The sequence below is a fragment of the Impatiens glandulifera genome, unplaced genomic scaffold (genome assembly GCF_907164915.1).
Source record: "Impatiens glandulifera unplaced genomic scaffold, dImpGla2.1, whole genome shotgun sequence".
NCBI lineage: Eukaryota > Viridiplantae > Streptophyta > Magnoliopsida > Ericales > Balsaminaceae > Impatiens > Impatiens glandulifera.
In genome coordinates this window covers 831,401-851,412 of record NW_025919138.1, presented here as the reverse complement: position 1 = coordinate 851,412, position 20,012 = coordinate 831,401, and the positions used below count along the sequence as shown (strand labels likewise).

At 35.4% G+C, this 20,012-nt stretch overlaps 1 protein-coding gene across 1 annotated transcript; it reads left to right on the top strand.

The window, feature by feature from the left end:
* The first annotated feature begins 364 nt into the window (after window positions 1-364).
* On the top strand, window positions 365-9,754 carry LOC124917522 (putative ubiquitin-conjugating enzyme E2 38). The gene is made up of 8 exons (XM_047457932.1): window positions 365-448; window positions 550-610; window positions 1,820-1,959; window positions 2,182-2,481; window positions 6,347-6,577; window positions 9,225-9,316; window positions 9,387-9,520; window positions 9,591-9,754. Exons 1-8 carry the CDS (start codon window positions 365-367, stop codon window positions 9,752-9,754), a joined length of 1,206 nt encoding a protein of 401 aa, XP_047313888.1.
* The last annotated feature ends 10,258 nt before the right edge of the window (window positions 9,755-20,012 follow it).

The window sequence follows — 20,012 nt, the reverse complement described above, 5'->3', positions numbered from 1 at the left end:
TTTATGATTTGCTGAAATTTGCTTGGTGGTGACAACTTTTAATCTGTTTCCTTCAGGGACCTATCATTGAGGAATTGGGGAAATCTGGATTTCATGAAAATAACGACGGATATGATGATAGCGACGGATATGAATCGGATGATTTCCTCCGAGCGCTGCAAACTCAAGTAGATAAAGTTCTGGCGACAGTTGCTTCCCCCAATTATACCATTCCTAGTAAGTTTGTGATTTTGTCGTTTATTGAATCTTCGATTGAGTGTTGTGCATCTTGTGCTAGTGCAAAATGTGCAGTTATCCATACTTCTAGAAGGACAGTAGATCAGTTTTGGTTCTAACGATTATATTAAATGCAGGTGGCGAAGACATGACCGAGTTTAAACATTATGGGAGATTCGATTTTGTGGATAGGTTTCCAAATCACTTCTTTGAAACATTGAATCTGCACAAGGTGAATTTATGTTAATTGTCATCTTTGATTGTGTTCATGTGTATGTTGCACATATGCATGCTTATATATGTCAATTTTTTAATGAGCTTCTTTTGTGGCAGCCTTCGTCGATGTGGATTAAGAGAGTCCAGGAAGAGTTGAAATTTCTGGACAACATGCCAGGTGAGGAGTTTGCTTTATCTTCTTCTTCTTTATTCTTTTCTGGAATAAATCATGGAATTTAGGTTTTTAATAAAATTAAGAGAACTTACTACAACTGAAGGTGATAAGTCATCAATATTCTATTCTAGTTTATATAGTTAATAACTGAAACTTGAATTCTGGTTTATGTTCTTCAAAACTGAATATTTAGTTCTAGGTTAAGGTACTTCAGGATTAACTACATTATTACCATAGGAATATTATTTTTTTCATACCTTAGTGCATAGTTGTCAATAGTGTATATCGCTCAATAGCGTCAAAGCTGTTCATGGCTATAGCGTAGCAAGGGTTATTTGAAAATAAAGCGTAAAAAATATATAAGTATCAAAAATAAAAAACATAACAAAATAAAAGTTCAAAACATAAACCACCAATTCTTAAACTTTAAAAAAGTTCAAAACATAATCTAAAGTTCATTGTCATCTTTTTCTTCATGAAGATCAAGATCATCTTCTTCATTTGAAATTGCATAATGCTCAACATCATTCTCTTCTTCACTTTTTTCATCAAAATCAAATTCATCTTTTTCATCTAAAAGATCAAATGTGTTTTAGATAATTCTATTAATCTATTCCCCCTAAACTTAGATGTGATTGCCTTTGAGCGTCTTAAAGGTTTAAAGGTGTAGATGAAGTTGTATTTGATTGTCTCAATCAATATGGAAAATGTCCATATCTAGTTTCAGAAAGTGTTTCAAATGTGCCTAAGTGATTTTATGTTTTCGTAACTCGTTTAAATAAATTTAAAATAATAATAATTGTAACATAAGTTGTTTAATTTATTGACTTGTCCTTTTTTATGATGTTTATTTTTCTTTTTGATTTGGCATGTGATTCGGGTTTATAATTTTTGGCAATTATTATTAAAATTTGTGCATATCTAGTTCGATTTTCCTTCCCATATATCTTACATTTTTTTTTGGAAGTATAGGATATGTGTTGACTCATGTTTGCCTTGAATTGGATTATTACTTTCTCTTTTTGTTGAACTAACTATTTTTCTAACAGTAATTTTTTGAATTTTACATGACTTATAGTTATAACTATTTATGTTATAACTTGTATCATAGAGATTTTAAATGATTTTATCATGAATATATCAATCAACTTTATCTCCATTAACTTGGTTTGTTAAAGAATTAATCATAAGTTAAATATCCATCTTCTGCAGACTCCATAAATGTTAAAGCATGTGAAGCAAGAATGGATCTTATCCAAGCCGTCATAGTGGGATCAGCTGGAACCCCATATCACGATGGTCTCTTTGTCTTTGATCTCGCCTTCCCTCCTTCATATCCAGATGTACTCCCGGTATGTAAATGGGTCACGGGTTTAGAGTTTATCTTTCGTTCACTTTTTAAAAAATAGTCGATACATAATCACAATAAAATCTATTTAATCACACTACGATAAAACGTTATAAGAAAATAGAAGTCATCAACTTTTAATTATGTTTGTAACAATTCATATATTTATTTTTTTGGATGTTACAGTACTTATACTAATCGGTTCCTTTTAAAAATACATTTTTAGATTGTTTACTACCATTCGGGTGGTCTTCAATTGAACCCAAACATGTCCAAAGATGGGATAGTGCGATTGAACACATGGAAGCTTGAGGAAGGTGAACCGATACCGAAAATGTCAACCATGGCACAAGTTTTGTGCTCCATACAAGTTTTGATTTTCAACTCTAAACCCTTTTTCAATGAACCTGGAAATTCAGAAATTTATGTTGGAAAAAAGGGTAAAAAGAAGTCTAAGGATTACAATGAGTCTGTCTTCATCCTATCACTAAAGACAATGATGAACACACTTACAAGCCCACCAGAGGTATGTATATGTATAATTTATAATTACTTCAAAATTATTTTATTAGTTTATGATAGTTATGTTTACACATAGCAATTTGTTTTTACTAGTAAAGTAAGAAGAATGACTTATGTATGTATAAATTGCTGGTTGTAAAAGTGTTGAATTTTGATTGACAAATATGTATTATAAATTCAAATTTTGCTACATGTGTCTTGTGTGATAGCCTAATTGATCTATTTTAAATTCCATCATAAGTTAGATTGGAATGAAAAATGAAATTTAAAACTAAATGAGATTAGGATCTTCTATTTTTTTTATTTTATAGACTAAAATCCCACATCCATTAATTTCTAGGAAAGAAGGTAAAGAAAAATAAATTACCTACCAAAAAGTATATCCCAATTAAAGACCTACCTGTGAATGACCTACCAAGGAAAAGAAAAACAAAATAGTCTCAAGCCTCCTTGACCAAAGCCAATGTGAAGAAGTCATGATGAATGGCTTTGTTGTTTAGACAATTTTTAATGTTTTACAACTTTTCTCACTGAAAAGTAAAATATTACCGTAATAAGGCTAACTTCCCTTGGCTAGGAACAAAGTTTTGTGTAAAAAAAATAAGATGGAGTCTTTAATTTCACGAGAGTTCTCAACATTGTTCTCGATAACTCAGAGTAGATCAGGTTAACGATGGTATCGTTATTGAGCTTGACACTCGACCATTTATGTCTTGTATTGCTCTCCTTTCAGATACAAAAACAAATCAATATAATGGAGAACCTCAAATTTGTCAATAAGTTCCTTTTCAGGGATATCCCTTATTCATCCTCATGTGAATAATATCAATTGTCATGCAAATAAGAAGCATTGTTAGTTTTAAGAAGGCTTAAAGATCCTTTTTGTTCATAGAATTATTTTTGGTTTTTGTTTACTAGGTAATAAATTATATAATGTTATAGCTAACCTTGCTAAAATATGTGTATTAGTTGTATATTGTGTGTGTGAAGACCATTTTAATTTGATTTTCAATGATATATAATAAAATATGAAAGATCCAATTTCAAAACTAAAATTGAAAAACATGTCTGAGCTGCTTTTGTTGAGATATTTTATTACTAGAATAATATATAATTGAATTGTCTCATTTACAATTACATTCAAAAATTTGAATTGAGAAAATAAATAAATAAAAAATGAAACATAAATAAGAATAAGAATAAAAAAAATAGGGTATGAATAGAAATATAAATACGAATAACATAATGTGACTTCAATTAATTATTAGAAATTTGTTACTTTTTTAATATACCTGAAAGTAAAACATACTATGTGAAGAATGGTTTTCCAAGAGGTATATGTAATTTAGTATTAGGTGAGTATAGATTAGATGTGAAACAATTTTGCTGTTACTCGTGAACAAAATGAAATTAATTTTTATGTGTATTTAGGATCATTAAACACTATATTAGAAGATAAACAAATAAATTTAATATTGTCACACCGAATGTGGAGTAGGTAACATGACTTTTAATTCACTTAAATGATTAAAGTCAACATAATTTTGTTGTTGCATGAGCAACTGCACAATATTATGAGATTATGCCTCTATTTATTGTTTCTTTGAATATTCAAAATAAAATGAGGTTATTATGAAGAAAAACGTAAATAACCGATTATTGATTTCGGTCATCTAGACAATCAACCCAATTTGAATTAAATAATCCATGATTGAGAATATGTAGTAGGCATCGAAAAATTTATTTGACATCAATCCAATGATTTCTAGAATGTAGAATCAGAAAGTGGATCATGAATCTGAATCAATAGGTATGTCAGTGGTTTGACATGATGCATATCATGTATGAATTTCTTAATGTATTTTGTCTGAGATATGATCAATCTGGAAGAAATACATGTTTTTATCCTTATAACTTGTTCTATGTGACCAAGATATTTAATTGTGAATATATCACTCAAACGTTTAATTGTTGTAGAGATATGAGCTCACTCATGAAGATTATATTATTGGCAAGATCTATGATATATGAAGTTTGTTTTGTTAAATCCTTTGAGGAATATAGCCTATCAAGCTTGAGGGGTCTGTTTTGTGGCAATAATTTGGTTTGTTATGACGATAAACATGATTAAGAAATTTGGGATAAAACAAACCTAGAGGTTGTGTCATTTAGACTCCTTCGTCAAGTGTATCATGTATTAATACATTAAGCACATCTAATTGATGAATCGACCACCCACGAGTAACTACAAAAATTAAAACGGTAAAATTTGTCGTTGATCTTACTACAAGACTCAATGTTTCTCCATATTGATGAAAACCATTAGTAACGAGACATACTTTGTATTGTTTAGTAACTATTAACTTTATGTTTAATTTTAAAAATTTATTTGCATCCAACAATATTTTGTTATGGCGAGCAAATAACAACTGACGATGTGTGATTGTAGAGAAAGATATTGAATTTAGAAATCATGGGAGAGCTTCATGCTAAATCTTTCTTGGCACTATTATGCATGTTGGTTCTAAAACGGAAGTGTTAGTAATAACATAGTTTTTAGTAGGAACATGAGATCGAGCACAAAGTCAACACAAGTTGAGTTGAAGACATCCATTGCGGTGATGAGATTTTGACATCATCTTCTATAAGTTTGGACTTTGTATTTACATTCTAGAATGATTCTAGAATGAGTAGACATACGATTCAACATAAAGAAAGTATATAGAATTAACTTATATATGAGTGGTAAGAGAGACTTTGTTGAGATTTGTGTAGAGGAGAGATCAATATGTATCTCAAGGGAATTTGAACCAATGTTAGTGTTAGTCACATTTGTTGTTAATGTTGATGGGAGAGTGATATTGAGAACAATGTTTCATTAAAAATGACACGAGATATAAAAATACGACATGTTTAAATATCTAGACATTTATATATTTGTGAGAAGATCTATAATCAAGAAACAAACACGGATAGATCTAAAATCTAGTTTGTGTGAATTATATGGTTATATAATATAATAACATTCGTACTAAAAGAACTTTAATACTTTAAATGGAGATTTACGTTCTAAAATTTGTATTGGAAGTTTTATATCACATATTTGGCCAAAATAACAAACATAATATGTGTGAGATAACCTCACATTAATATGTAAGGTTAAACTTTGTTGAGTTATGAACAAGAGAGTCGGTGTTATATGTCATTAAGGTATAATAAATTTAAAATTACGATATTCTCCTTTTCAATTAATTTGTAATTTTTTTGTTTTTATTATTATTTTACAATAAAAAGATATAAAATTTGGTGTGTTCAAACCGATATCTCTAATAAACCTCGTACTCTCCCTTCTTTTAGAAAGGATTCTCTCTTTCACATACCTTATCACTTTAATTTCACATTTTTTTTAACATATATACCAATATGAATGATGACTATCTTCAGGATGAATTGTTTTTTCAGATAAAAGAAGAAAAGAAAATTATCCGTCATTATTATTATATTATTATTATTAATTATTTTGATTTTTAATTAAAATACTTCACAGATTTAAACTTTTTAAGATCTTTATCAACATGAAAGACAGAATATTTAGCAAAATAAAAATCATTTTTTCAATTTTTATTATATAATGACTATTTTGTTACTTTATTTAGAATTTTATTTTGAACATTAATTACCTATATTTTCTCCCAAATTATTTTGAATTATTTTCCTCCACTGCCATCTCAATATCTTATTATATTTTTAATTTTATTTCAAGTTATATTTGGGTTATTTTTATTTTGAAGATTTATTTATAGATATTTCATGATTATGGATTACTTTGTTTCTTAATTTAATATATATTTTTTTTATATTTGATGCAGCATTTTGAAGAGTTGATTAAGTGGCATTTTCGTGTTCGTGCACATCATATTTTGTCGGCTTGCAAATCTTACATAGATGGTACTCAAATAGGGGCGTTTGGAGGAGGATTTGTTGACGATGATCAATCTGGTCCAAGCAGTGAGTTTAAGATTGCGTTGTGTGGAATGATGGATGATTTAGTCAACAAATTTATTGATAACGGAGCAACCGACTGTGAGAAATTTCGTTACGTAAAGTGGCATCCATCTATAAAGTCTAATATTTAGATTATACAATTCAGTTCACTTCAAATTTTATATGACATTGGATCATTTCTTTTGTTTGCTTCTTCAAAAGGCACCTTTGATACTAAGACGTTTGACAACTTTTGTTTCAGATGATAGTTTTGGGATTATTTGATTGATTGGGATTATTTGATTGATTCAAATATATCCTGGATTCATTCATATTGGTTTCACAGTAAGTAAATGGCTTGAAAAGTTGTTATAAATGCAATTTCTCTATCAACTCCTCATAGTTATATAAAAAACGTGTTTGTTGGGTAAACTATTTCTGAGACCTTAGTGTCTGTGATAACATATAGAGTTTGGAAGATCTCCTTTTTGATTGTAGTGTTATTTTTGATAGGATCTTGACCTACAATAGATGTGTATTATGTGAATTGTGATGGTGTATGTGTTTTAAGGATGTAGAGTCTAATCCCAAATTTTGCTTCATTATCCAATCCTTCTATCAAACTCAATTGACAATATTTGAGTTATGCCCAAAATCATTGGGGCCGGTTATGAGGCATGAATTGAAGTCGTGTATCATATTTTGGTGAAAAATATGGCTATAGAGAATCTGAATCATTAACCTATTGGTAGGGAGGAGTTGTAAGCTTCTATGGGTGATCTCCATTAGAAGATATATATGTTTCTATTGGTGATCTTCCTAAGTTGAAGATTTATAAAAACACGCGATCAATTCATGTTCGTTTGCTTCCCTTCTTTGCCTTTGACTCGGTTGGGATGATTCTAATACACTTTTTATTCATCTTTTTAAATACTTGATTCCCTTACCACATTAGTTCCAACAGTTTCTTTATAAAAACCACATGTGTTTTATGTTTTAAAAAGTTTGTTAGTTGATTGTTTCAAAGATTGAATTGTAATTTATTTTTATGTTTTAACCAAAATTTACTACCCAGAAAAGCTAACCCACAATATCTCATATCTAATTGATTTGCAATTAAAAAAATCATTTAAAGTATTTTATGTAGGGAACAAAGGAAAAACCAAAGGCAAAATAAAGTTAGTATTAATTTTCTAGCTATCTAAGTTTTTTTTTAAAAAAAAAATTTTGGAATTAAAAGAGAACTAACATATTATTCCACAGTTATGATCCGTTTAAACTCAAAACGCTTTAAAATAGAATTGAACTCGTGACATTTTAATCTCTTAAACCGACTCTTGCACTAGGCTACATGCTACATTGGTGGGTTCAATAAGTTTTTAAGCTAGCCTAATTCATAATTTTTTTATCTATCATTACTGGAGTTACCAATAAGTTATTTCTACTTTATCAAAATCATGTAATTTTACCTGGCTCCTAAATAAAACAGGGATAAAAAGATTAATTTGAATTCTTACTATAAATTTATATATATAACATATTACAAATGATGAGTACTCTCCTTAGTTAGAAGAGTAATAAATTAAATAGCCTCTATTTCAAAAATAGATTGCTACAGACAAAAAAAAACACAAATATAGAAATAGATTTAGAATCATTTGCCTATAAATTAAGGGATTAAAGCATGCTTACTTTAAGTACTAAGTAATTGTGTTTGTGTGATCAAGCTCTCCACTCAACCTACCTATGGTGAAGAAGAGCATCAATTAATTATTTGACTCCTCCATTTTGTTCTGCACAATTAATTAATTCATTAATTTATAGCCAACCCAACTTAACTATAATTTATTAATACAACTTCCCGTATATGAATGATTAATGAAAAATTAATTAAATACCCAACATTACGACGCCTGTATTTGCCACCAACTTCCTGCATTTATGCGAGTTATATATGTGCTTAATTTTTCTTTTTTTTTGGTTAAATTATATATTATAGATATGGAGTTGAAGATCACTCACATTTGAAGCTTCTTCAAATTGATCTGATGTCTCCAATTTCATTTCAGAAAAAAATGCTTCCGGAACAAATGCTACAACCTGAAAGTAAACTGAAAGAAAGGAATTATATATTTTAATTGAGACCATTTTCTTATAACTATTAGTAATAATTAGTGACTGATCAGACTAACCAGATTTAGAAGCATTAAAACTATAATCAGATAGAAACTGACAAAGTATGTGTCCAATAGGTTTCTGTCAGATCCTTGTAACTCTGACATTAAACAAAATAAAAGATTATAACTTATTACCCTGTAACATTAATAGTATTATTTCTTATTACACCTCCTGAATATGAGAGCTAACTTTGGAAGCATAAATGCATCATTTTTCCTATTATTAATTGAAACATATAAACTTTTAACTTTTATAAATAAGATAGCCTATCACCAACCAACAAGGTTAGAAGACTTTTGGAAGAGTTTTCAAGTCCTTAAACAATTACAATAGAGGAGAATCATCACCTATTTTTTTATTTTTTTTTAAATGTCTCCCTAACCAATTTATCCCCAACTGGCATTGAACTATTTGCACTTGAAGCTTCTGAATCTCGTGCGTTAGTTGCCTATCAATGAATGGCCTGCTGTGACTGCATACAACAAGTTCTTGCAAGAATAACGAAAAGATAGAGAAGAAGCCCGCGGGAAGACTTTTTACCTTTATTGGATTTGCAAATGTCTTGTCTGCAACCAATCTGTGCAGGTGCTGAAGAGTTTCATTCCCATCGCTCCAACCCTTTATGCTGCCGATGGTCCTGTGGCCCTTGTCCCATTTCTGTTGGGACTTGTATGCAGGTGTCTCGGTCCGTCCCACTTAATTTAGTGCTAGTGTAAGTGGTCCACTCTGTGCAACTTTTGGCTCAAGCCTTTTTCCCTCGCGTCTATACTCGAGGCCTTGTTGCTGTGAAGGACCAGGAGTTGTTTCAGCCTTTTTCCTTGTTCTACCGAGTAGAACTAAGAGCGAAGCTGGAGCTTCATCCTCTCCTCACAGGAATCAAGGTACTAAAATGAATCGTACCAAAGAAGTGGAATCGCTAGCACTATAGGGTCGCTTTTCTTTGGGGATAAGTGAGCTTCTTCACAAGCTTATTCTCGCCCCGACCGGCTGCTGCTAGGTCTCCTCATCTATCCGAAACTTCCCCCGGTCTTCGGCCCGAGCTGTATGAGGCAGAAACTCGTCCCACGTACGGTTCGGAGGCCGAGCCCCAACCCAGCAGTAAGGGTGTGACTTAGGTCAACTAACACAAAAAGATAGAGTTCACTTACTCTCTTTCTAGAATGGTTTAAAAGAAAAGAAATATCCTCTCTGGGATTTTTTCTTCTTAAGAACCCGAATGCAACTTTTATTAAAAAATTAGAGAAAAATGCGTTTAAACGTTACAAAAGGAAAGAAAAAAAAACAAACAATAAATAAATAAAGTAATAATTTTAAATGCGAATAAGATTAAAAAATTCTCATCCAGTACAAGTAATTTTTTTTCGAATTTAGGCGAACATGTGTAACATAAATAATTTGAGACGCTCGTATCCATAACTTTTTCTTTCGAAAACTCTTCAGTTTATTTTCTCTCCAGATTATCCACCGCATGATGAGGGGAATTGTTATAGGATCGGCTTTATCGTTAGAAACGGGGGTCTGACTAAGGATGAAGGCTTATGAAAAACGGTTTGATAGAAATCCTGTTAGGGATTAATATCTCTTTCTATTCTACGCAAACTTGTGTAAACACTTGAAACAGATTCAAGGCGGAATTGTTTACTTGGGTTTGAAGCACAAGATAAAATATGAAAAGATGATAGAAATGAAGAACACAACAGTTTGTTTATGAATGTTCGGAGAAACTCTCCTACGTCACCCCTTCTTCCAACCACTGGAAGGATTCACTATAAGATGATAAGAATCAAATACAGTTTACACACACTTAGCTCACTATTGAACAGAACACTTTCTGTTCAATTACAGGATGAAGAATATCACTCAGCTAATGGTGTTTTGATTCTAGATCTCTCTCTCGATTCACACACAGTACAATCAGAAAGAAGCTTCACATAATAAGTTCAGTAAGCAAGATGATTGAGTAGTCTCTCTCTCTGCAAAATCAGAATGCTTGTTCGTTTGTATTCGCTTGTTCGTTCGGCTTGTTGGGACAAATTGTCCGTTGTCCTTAAGATTTGTCAAATACTGGGCAGGAGCTAACAGTCGAATCTTCAAGAATGATACGTGGCACTCTTCCATTGGAAAGCCTCCATTGTAAACAGCAGGTTCTGAGCACAAGGATCGTGGCCGTACAGAACTGGTAGTGCGCCGAATATTCCATCAGGGATGTACCTGCAAAACGGGTAATATGAGAAAAACTCTCTTACGTGTCATTCCTTGATTGGATGCATATAACTTTTGTACTAATCTTCACAAGAAAGTGGAGCAGAAGGAGGGTACAACTATAGCACGTGGGTAGGAGAAATGCTAGATTCAAGCGTACTGCTTAAACTAAGCATTAGATGTATTTCAGTTAGACGGATTTGTGAAAATCAATCTAATGAAATAAGTCAACTCCTTCTAATGGAAAAACGTCTATTAGACCGCCTGGTCTAATAGAATTAGACTCGCGTCTAATTATAATAACCATTAGACGGGTACGTCTAACTCTCACTGAGTTAGACTGCACGTCTAATTCCGGTTCTACCTCAGACTTGTCTGAAGGAGTTAGACTCACGTCTATCTTTCACTAATTAGACTACCCGTCTAATTATTAAATAACCATTAGACCGACACGTCTAACTCCACTGAGTTAGACTGATGCGTCTAATTCCGGTTCTACCTCAGACTTGTCTGAAGGAGTTAGACTCACGTCTAACTTTCACTAATTAGACTACCCGTCTAATTATTCAATAACCATTAGACCGGCACATTCAATTCTCACTGAGTTAGACTGCACGTCTAATTCCGGTTCTACCTCAGACTAATCTGAAGGAGTTAGACTCACGTCTAACTTTCACTAATTAGACTGGCCGTCTAATTCTATTAGACTCACGTCTAATTCCGTGTATTCATTAGATTATCCGTCTAATTTTTTACATATCTATTAGACTTACACGTCTAACTTCGATGAGTTAGACTGTACGTCTAATTCCGTGTATTCATTAGACTATCCGTCTAATTCTTTACACATCTATTAGACTTACACGTCTAACTCCGATGAGTTAGACTGTACGTCTAATTCTATTAGACTTACGTCTAATTCCTGTATTCATTAGACTATCCGTCTAATTCTTTACATATCTATTAGACTTACACGTCTAACTCCGATGAGTTAGACTGTACGTCTAATTCCATTAGACTTGCGTCTAATTCCGTGTATTCATTAGACTATCCGTTTAATTCTTTACACATCTATTAGATTTACACGTGTAACTCCGATGAGTTAGACTGTACGTCTAATTCTATTAGACTTGCGTCTAATTTACACGTCTATTAGACTGCACATCTAACTCCGATGAGTTAAACTGTGCGTCTAATTTTATGCGAATGAAAATCATCATCGGTCTAATGGCCATCATTAGATCCAAGTCTGATAATATGTTGACTCAATACACCTGTATCAAAACTCATAAATTATTTCATCATTAAAAAAATCAGTGGGTAAATTATTTCAACACTTAGTCAAAATAATTTGACCCAATAATTTCCCCATTTTTGATGAAGAAATTACACACCTGCAGACAAATAACAAGACATAGATTCATCAAGTAAATAAACAAACACCTTGTTCACTTACACCATTCATCCAAAAAGAACCAGTATTCGAAAAACTATCAAGAAACCATGTTCAATAAAGTTAAACAGAGTAAAAGAAGAGAGATCATTGTTCTTCCCTTTTCACTCGAGGGAAGCATCTCTTGCCCAGGAAGCATGTTCATGAAATGAGGATAGCCGCGACCACCAGGACCTCATGCATTCGATCTTCCTCCACGCTCACCACCACTGGCACGTCCACCTTGATCGACATTGGATAGCCTACTTCGGCCACCACCACTTCGACCTCCACGCTCAGCACTGCTTCGTCCACCACATCTCTTGGTTGGCCTAGGATTGTCATCAGTACTTGGGGCCAGCCTGGATCTTGTCCCGGTTGACACACCATCATTTCTCCTTCTTGACTCACCTTGAATTGGTCGAGGTTGAGCACCTTCAGCATTGCCTAAAGCATCCTCCTTTGCTTGAAACTTTCTAGCAATGGTTTCAGCAAATGCTTGACGTTCATTATCATTTCTGCTCATGCAACCCTGCATTTCTACCATCTGATTCTTCACCAGACTGAATTCATCCATGGTTTCCCTGTGGCGTTCGTCATTGATATGCCTCTCAATATCAAACAGTTCACTTTGGCGGCTAAAGCATTCCTTTTCAAACTTTGAAAACTTTACATTCGAGACATGGGTCTCATAAATGTTCATCTTCAAGGTCTTATCAAGCTCAGTTAGGATCTTGAACATATTGCGAAAGTTTTGTCTTTCTTCTTCCCTGGAGTTCATTGACTGACACATAGTCTTCTGCATTGAGGAGAGCATAGACCTCATAGATCTTAAAATTTTATTTCCTCCAGCAGATGAACCTTCGTGAGAAGACACTTCTTCAGACTCTGCTGCCATACTTTAAATAAGCTCGATGTCTGTATGAACCTGCAAGGATTGCTCCGGCTGATTCATTTCAGCATTCTCAACAGCTTTATCTTGTGCCTCTTCTTCAATTTCTTTTTGTGCTCTTTCAAATCTCTCGAGCAGATTCCCAGAATAGTGACGGGGAATGTTGATGTTTTCGTGAACACTTCCCACAACGCCATCGGGAAATAAATAGGTCTTCACAAAAGTTGGTTGCTCATCTTGTTCCTTCTCAGACGAGGAACTTTCTTCTTCACCATCTTTCTCTTTAGAGGGTTCCCCCTCAGTTCTTGTAGTTTCTGGCTGAGTGACCTCAGCCAATTTCTCTTGAGCACCCTCTGTTCTCGCAACAGGGTTATAATGGCATTTTCTTCAATAGGAGCTTTCAAAGCCTCCTCTGTTACATCTTCTATGATCACTTCTTCAACGTTTGTCTCAAGAGCTTGTTCAGGCTCTTGAACATTCACCATTCCTTCATCTTCATTCGGAAGCTCTTGAACAGGGTGATCTAGAATACGTCTCTCTTCGGCAGACAGGTTCCCGAATTCGATCAGGAGGGCATCATCTGATTCATCAGCATCTGGAATATCCATTGTTTCTTCTTTGTTTAGAGGTACTGCGCTAGAGCAATCGGCGCCATGAATGTATCTGGAAGCAGCAGAGACATAGCTTTCCATGATATCATTCAACTTTTTCAACACTTTTGCTTCAACATCAGCTCCTTTTGCGTCAGGGTTGAAGTTAGCTTTCCTGACTTCATAGATTGGAAATAGAGGTTTTCCAAGAATGCAAGCTTCCACCAGTTCTCTCTTATTCAACGCTTCACCCACATCTGAAGTTCTTGCCCATTTCAGGACTTTCTTCTCGTTTTCCACTCTCTTCTTCCATTCTTTGGTTATGGCAGCGTTAGATAGAGAGTCGTTGTACTTAGAGGAAATCCTCTCAGTACGCCAGGAATCATAGACTTCTAACTTTTCAGTAGAAAGAACTTTCATTTGATCCAGAATAAGATCAACGATACCTCTTGCTTCAGATACCTTCTTAGGAGATTGAAATGCAATGGATTTCCCTTTTCCAACAACCTCTATAGGTTTTGGGGCTGGTCTGGGTTCACCAATTACAATTCCTCTTGTCCCTTTTCTGGCCGGCAACAGTTCGAAGGAAGATTGGGGTTTCAAACAGAGCTCAGCAGGAAGCTCTTTACAGACAATCTTTCCGACCACCAAGGAATCCTTGGGAGCAGGAATATTGGGTTCACTAACAACAAGGGTAAGCACAGCACCTTGTTCTAGTTTCGACGACTCTGTAGCACCGGCGGCTACATGATCAGATAGAGTAACAGGAGACTCCGCCCTGTTAATAGTTTCAACATTTGGACTGGCTGGCTCAACAGCAGGCCCTTCAGCAAATTCTCTATGAGGAGAGAAAACAGATTCAGCTTGTTCCACTTCGGGAACATCAAATTTTGGCACAGCAGCCAAAGACTTAGAAGACTTTACCTTGGCAGATTTAGACGCGCGGGGCGCCTTTGTCTTCTTCTCCTTTGAGGCACAGGACCTCGAAGGTTTCCTCAAATAAGTTGAGGGAGTGGATAACGATGTCATCGGGGTAGCAGCAAGTACGCCTAGACCTTGCCTCACCCTTGAATCAATGGATTCAGAGTCCTTCTGGTTTGGACTTTTCATACTGGAGAAACTGGCCTCCTATTCGTTCACAATTCTGATTCCCTTTGCTCCTGTTGACATAACGGAAGCAGAAGGCTTTGATCGGGTGGAAGGCCTTCCACCAGTCTGGAAACTAGAAGCCCCAGATGCAGACTCTAGGTTGCTCTTCATCCTAGTCAGAGTGTTGGCCACCGTAAAGGCAGTAAAAACTCTTGGAGAGTTGATCTGCGCCGGTTCACCAATAGGAACTCCCAAGTACTTCAACAAGTGACTTAGTTGAGCCACATACGTGATACTCTCCTTGTTTGTCTGGCTGATAGAGTAATACAGATTCTGAAAGAGGGTGTGACCCTAGTTCACTTGGATTCCTTTAGAAATGGCGCACATATAGTCAAAATGGTCTTGACTATAGAGATTGAAGGAGCCAGCCTTCCCTTGCAACGCCTTCGCCACCACGTCGTTTAGAAGAATGAAGTGGGGTTTGAATACCTTCTTGTATCCATTTACATGGATTTTAGAACCGTCAGAAGAGAAGGAAGTCTTCATTTCCTCCATGATTTCTGAAGGGAGCACCAAGTCGAATAAATGACCCTCCGTCGGAAGTTCAAAGAACTCCGCATAAACCGCTTCGTCAAAGGAGATCTCCTTTCCGTTGACGGTTGCTACGATGGAATCATCCACCATAACTGTCGTCTTAAAGAACTCGCGAACTTCGTCTTCATAGAAGATGAACGGTCCGCCTAGATATTTTCTCAACCCAGAATATTCTAGGGTTTGGAACATCTTTACCACCTCCGATTGATCAAAAGAGTACACCGATGGAAAGTCCACCTGCAGAGTACAGTGATCGAGAGTGATTTTCTTCACCATTTTGAGAGAATGTGAATCGACACGATATTTCAAAGAGATTTAGCGAGAGAAATGCAAGAAAGCTAGGGTTCTTAGAGATTTCGAGAGATTGAAAGTTTTCAAAATCATGCAGTAATGTCCTTATATAGAAGAAAGATGGAAATACAGAATAATCGTCTATTCTAGGGGTATGGCCCATTAATAAATGTTAGACGTCCTTTTCCAAGAAATCATCATTAGAAATGAGGGTATATCAGTCATTTTCTCTAAACTTGATAGACACGTGTCTTCATGTTATTAAGAGATGACTGTTTAATGTTTTGAGCGGGAAAAGCAGATAGCTCTCAACGTGTGACAACTGTCCTTGATTAGTCTAATCGACACGTAGTTAGACGTTTTTCTTACTTCACAAATCCAATATAACACGGCGTCTATTAGACAGATGAGTGTATTAGACGCATACGTCTAATTCCGTGTTTATAACAAATCCGTCTAATGTTTATTAGACGTGTACGTCTAATTCCACATAAATACCACGTGTTTGACGTGTGTTTATTAAACGTGAGCATCCTTTTGCTCAAGACGTAAAAACGTCTAACGTCTATTAGACGTGTCCGTCTAATTGTGTAGGTATAACACCTCAACATATAGACTTAGATATATGAATTATGAGCAAAAAATACGTCTAAGTACATACTGTTTCTTTTAGACACTCTTGTCTACTTAGACCGATTAAGGATATTTGTCTAGAGAATATCTTTAATTCCAAAAAAAAGATTCTTCTCACACCTAATATGGACATTAGAGTTTTATAAACAATTTTTGTGGTCCAAAGACCAAAAATATTTTTAACAAATAAAAAACATTTATTCTTCCAGAATAGCAAGTGCCATAGTTGATCTTCCAAGCTGTGTACTCAGATGAGTACTCTTCTAGCTTCCTTCCTGTTATCCTCCTGCATCACCTACAAAATAAACTATTTACACATTTTGGTACCCACACTCAATTGGGTCCTCGATCAATTAATCCCTTAGGAATCCATATTTGAGTTATTCTGATGGATTTCCCATTTTGTGTTGTGATTAATGCATAAGTTTTTGACTTAGCAGATGACTTCCTGCTAGCCACTGATCCTTTAGCTTTTAAAGAAGATTTTCTTTTAAAACTCCTTGACTTTGAGTCAGGTTTTAAATTACCAGACTTATTAGCCTTTTCAAGCTTATTCTTAAGCCAGCTAACGGTTGGTGGAACATAAACTATTTCATTTTTTAAAGCAACTTCTTCATTAATAGGTTCAGATTCATTGTCAGTCATACTTCCTTTGACAAAACTCATTGGCTTAAGTTTGTCAATTGGCTTTGACTTTTTGTAAGACAGGTTAGGATCATTGCTATCAAATCCCAATCCGGATGTAGATCCAGCAGGTTTCAACATGCTGATCTGATATTTGACAGCATCACCAGACCTTGTCCATGCACCTAAAACATAGTTAAGCCTTTTGTTTTCAGATGAAAGAGTTTGAATCTGTTCCTTAAGTATCTCATTCTCTGATGAGATCTCTTCAATCTTCTTTTCAAAAATATGTGACTCTTTTTCTTTAGACAGATTGGGTTCATTTAAATCTGGTGAAGATTTAGTTTCATTTAGAGATTCTGCTAACTTTCTGTACTCGATGACCATGTCATCTAGTGCAGCTACCAGTTGTTCCCTTGAAAACTTTTCGGAAGAGAAATCAAATACCTAAGTTTCCTGAGTTCCTTCCTCATCTTCTCTGGCCATGAAGCAGGCCACGTCTTCTTCATCACTTTCACTGGATGAGAAGTACGAGCCACGGCTGCTTCCTCTGTTCTTTCCGTCACCAGCCATAAGAGCCTTCAACTCTTTTCCATCTTCCTTGGCATCTTCACGTTTTGGCTTCCGGCATTCTGATGCATAATGACCTTTAATACCATAGTTAAAACAAGTAACATTAGCTTTAGATTTTTTATTATCATTAGAATTTGAAGAGTTTGAGTTAGAGTTGCTCTTCTCCATGAAGTCGCCAAACTTCTTCACAAAGAGAGACATGGCATCGCTGCTCAGCTGCTGAGCTGCCATCTTCACGTCCGGAGCGGTTGGTGGCTCTTCAGTGGTGACCAGCGCCTTAGCAATGATAACGGACGAGGGTTGATCTTCTTCCATCTTACAGTTCAGCTCGAACTCATAGGCCTTGAGGTCAGCGAAGAGATCAAAGAGAGAGATCTTGTTCAGATCTTTGGATTCTCACATCGCCATAGTCTTTATGTCCCATTCCCTTGGAAGAGCACGCATGACCTTGATAGAAAGCTCCCGGTTGCTATAAGTCATGCCTAGGATGGACAGAGAGAAGACGATCTTGCTGAATCTGGTGTCGAAATCGTTCATTGTTTCACCATGGCGCATTTTGAATCTATCGAACTGTTTAGTGGCAACCATGATCTTGTTTTCCTTGGTTTGCTCATTGCCCTCACACAGTTGCGCGAGTCTGTCCTAGACCTCCTTGGCAGTGTCACATTCGATGATGTAGTTGAATATACTGTCATCGAGAGATCTATATAGAACATCAAGAGCCATGTTGTTGAGATTGTTCTGCCTCTTTTCATCATCGGTCCAGTCAGCCTTTTCTTTGTCAATCTTGATAGGAGCTTCTGTGACAACACTCCACATGTCATCATGAAGAGAAGAGAGATGAGCACAAGCTCTTTTCTTCCAAACAATGTAGTTTTCACGAGAGTTGGAATCGAATCGCTGTAGCACTGGCATCTTTGGGTATGTTCGACATATTTCAGGAAAGGCTTGAGAATAGAAACAGAGCTCTGATACCAATTGATAGGATCGGCTTTATCGTTTGAGACGGGGTCTGGCTAAGGATGAAGGCTTATGAAAAACGGTTTGATAGAAATCCTGTTAGGGATTAATATCTCTTTCTATTCTACGCAAACTTGTGTAAACACTTGAAACAGATTCAAGGCGGAATTGTTTACTTGGGTTTGAAGCACACAAGATGAAATATGAAAATATGATAGAAATGAAGAACACAACAGTTTGTTTATGGATGTTCGGAGAAACTCTCCTACGTCACCCCTTCTTCCAACCACCGGAAGGATTCACTATAAGATGATAAGAATCAAATACAGTTTACACACACTTAGCTCACTATTGAACATAACACTTTCTGTTCAATTACAGGATGAAGAATATCACTCAGCTAATGGTGTTTTGATTCTAGCTCTCTCTCTCGATTCACACACAGTACAATCAGAAAGATGCTTCACAGAATAAGTTCAGTAAGCAAGATGATTGAGTAGTCTCTCTCTCTGCAAAATCAGAATGCTTGTTCGTTTTTATTCGCTTGTTCGTTCGGCTTGTTGAGACAGATTGTCCGTTGTCCTTAGGATTTGTTAAATAGTGAGCAAGAGCTAACGGTCGAATCTTCAAGAATGATACTTGGCACTCTTCCATTGGAAAGCCTCCATTGTACACAGTAGGTTCTGAGCACAAGAATCGTGGCTGTACAGAACTGGTAGTGCGCCGAATATTCCATCAGGGATGTACCTGCAAAATGGGTAATATGAGGAAAATTCTCTTACGTGGAATTCCTTGATTGGATGCATATAGCTGCTGTACTAATCATCACAAGAAAGTGGATCAGAAGTAGGGTACAGCTTTCGCACGTGGGTAGGAGAAATGCTAGATTCAAGCGTACTGCTTAAACTAAGCATTAGACGTATTTCAGTTAGACGGATTTGTGAAAATCAGTCTAATGAAATAAGTCAACTCCTTCTAATGGAAAAACATCTCTTAGACCGCCTGGTCTAATAGAATTAGACTCGCGTCTAATTACAATAACCATTAGACGGGTACGTCTAACTCTCACTGAGTTAGACTACACGTTTAATTCTGGTTCTACCTCAGACTTGTCTGAAGGAGTTAGACTCACGTCTAACTTTCACTAATTAGACTACCCGTCTAATTATTAAATAACCATTAGACCGACACGTCTAACTCCACTGAGTTAGACTGATGCGTCTAATTCCGGTTCTACCTCAGACTTGTCTGAAGGAGTTAGACTCACGTCTAACTTTCACTAATTAGACTACCCGTCTAATTATTCAATAGCCATTAGACCGGCACGTCTAACTCTCACTAAGTTAGACTGCATGTCTAATTCCGGTTCTACCTCAGACTATTCTGAAGGAGTTAGACTCACGTCTAACTTTCACTAATTTGACTACCCGTCTAATTACAAGTATATTAGACTACACGTCTAACTCTGATGAGTTAGACTTGTACGTCTAACT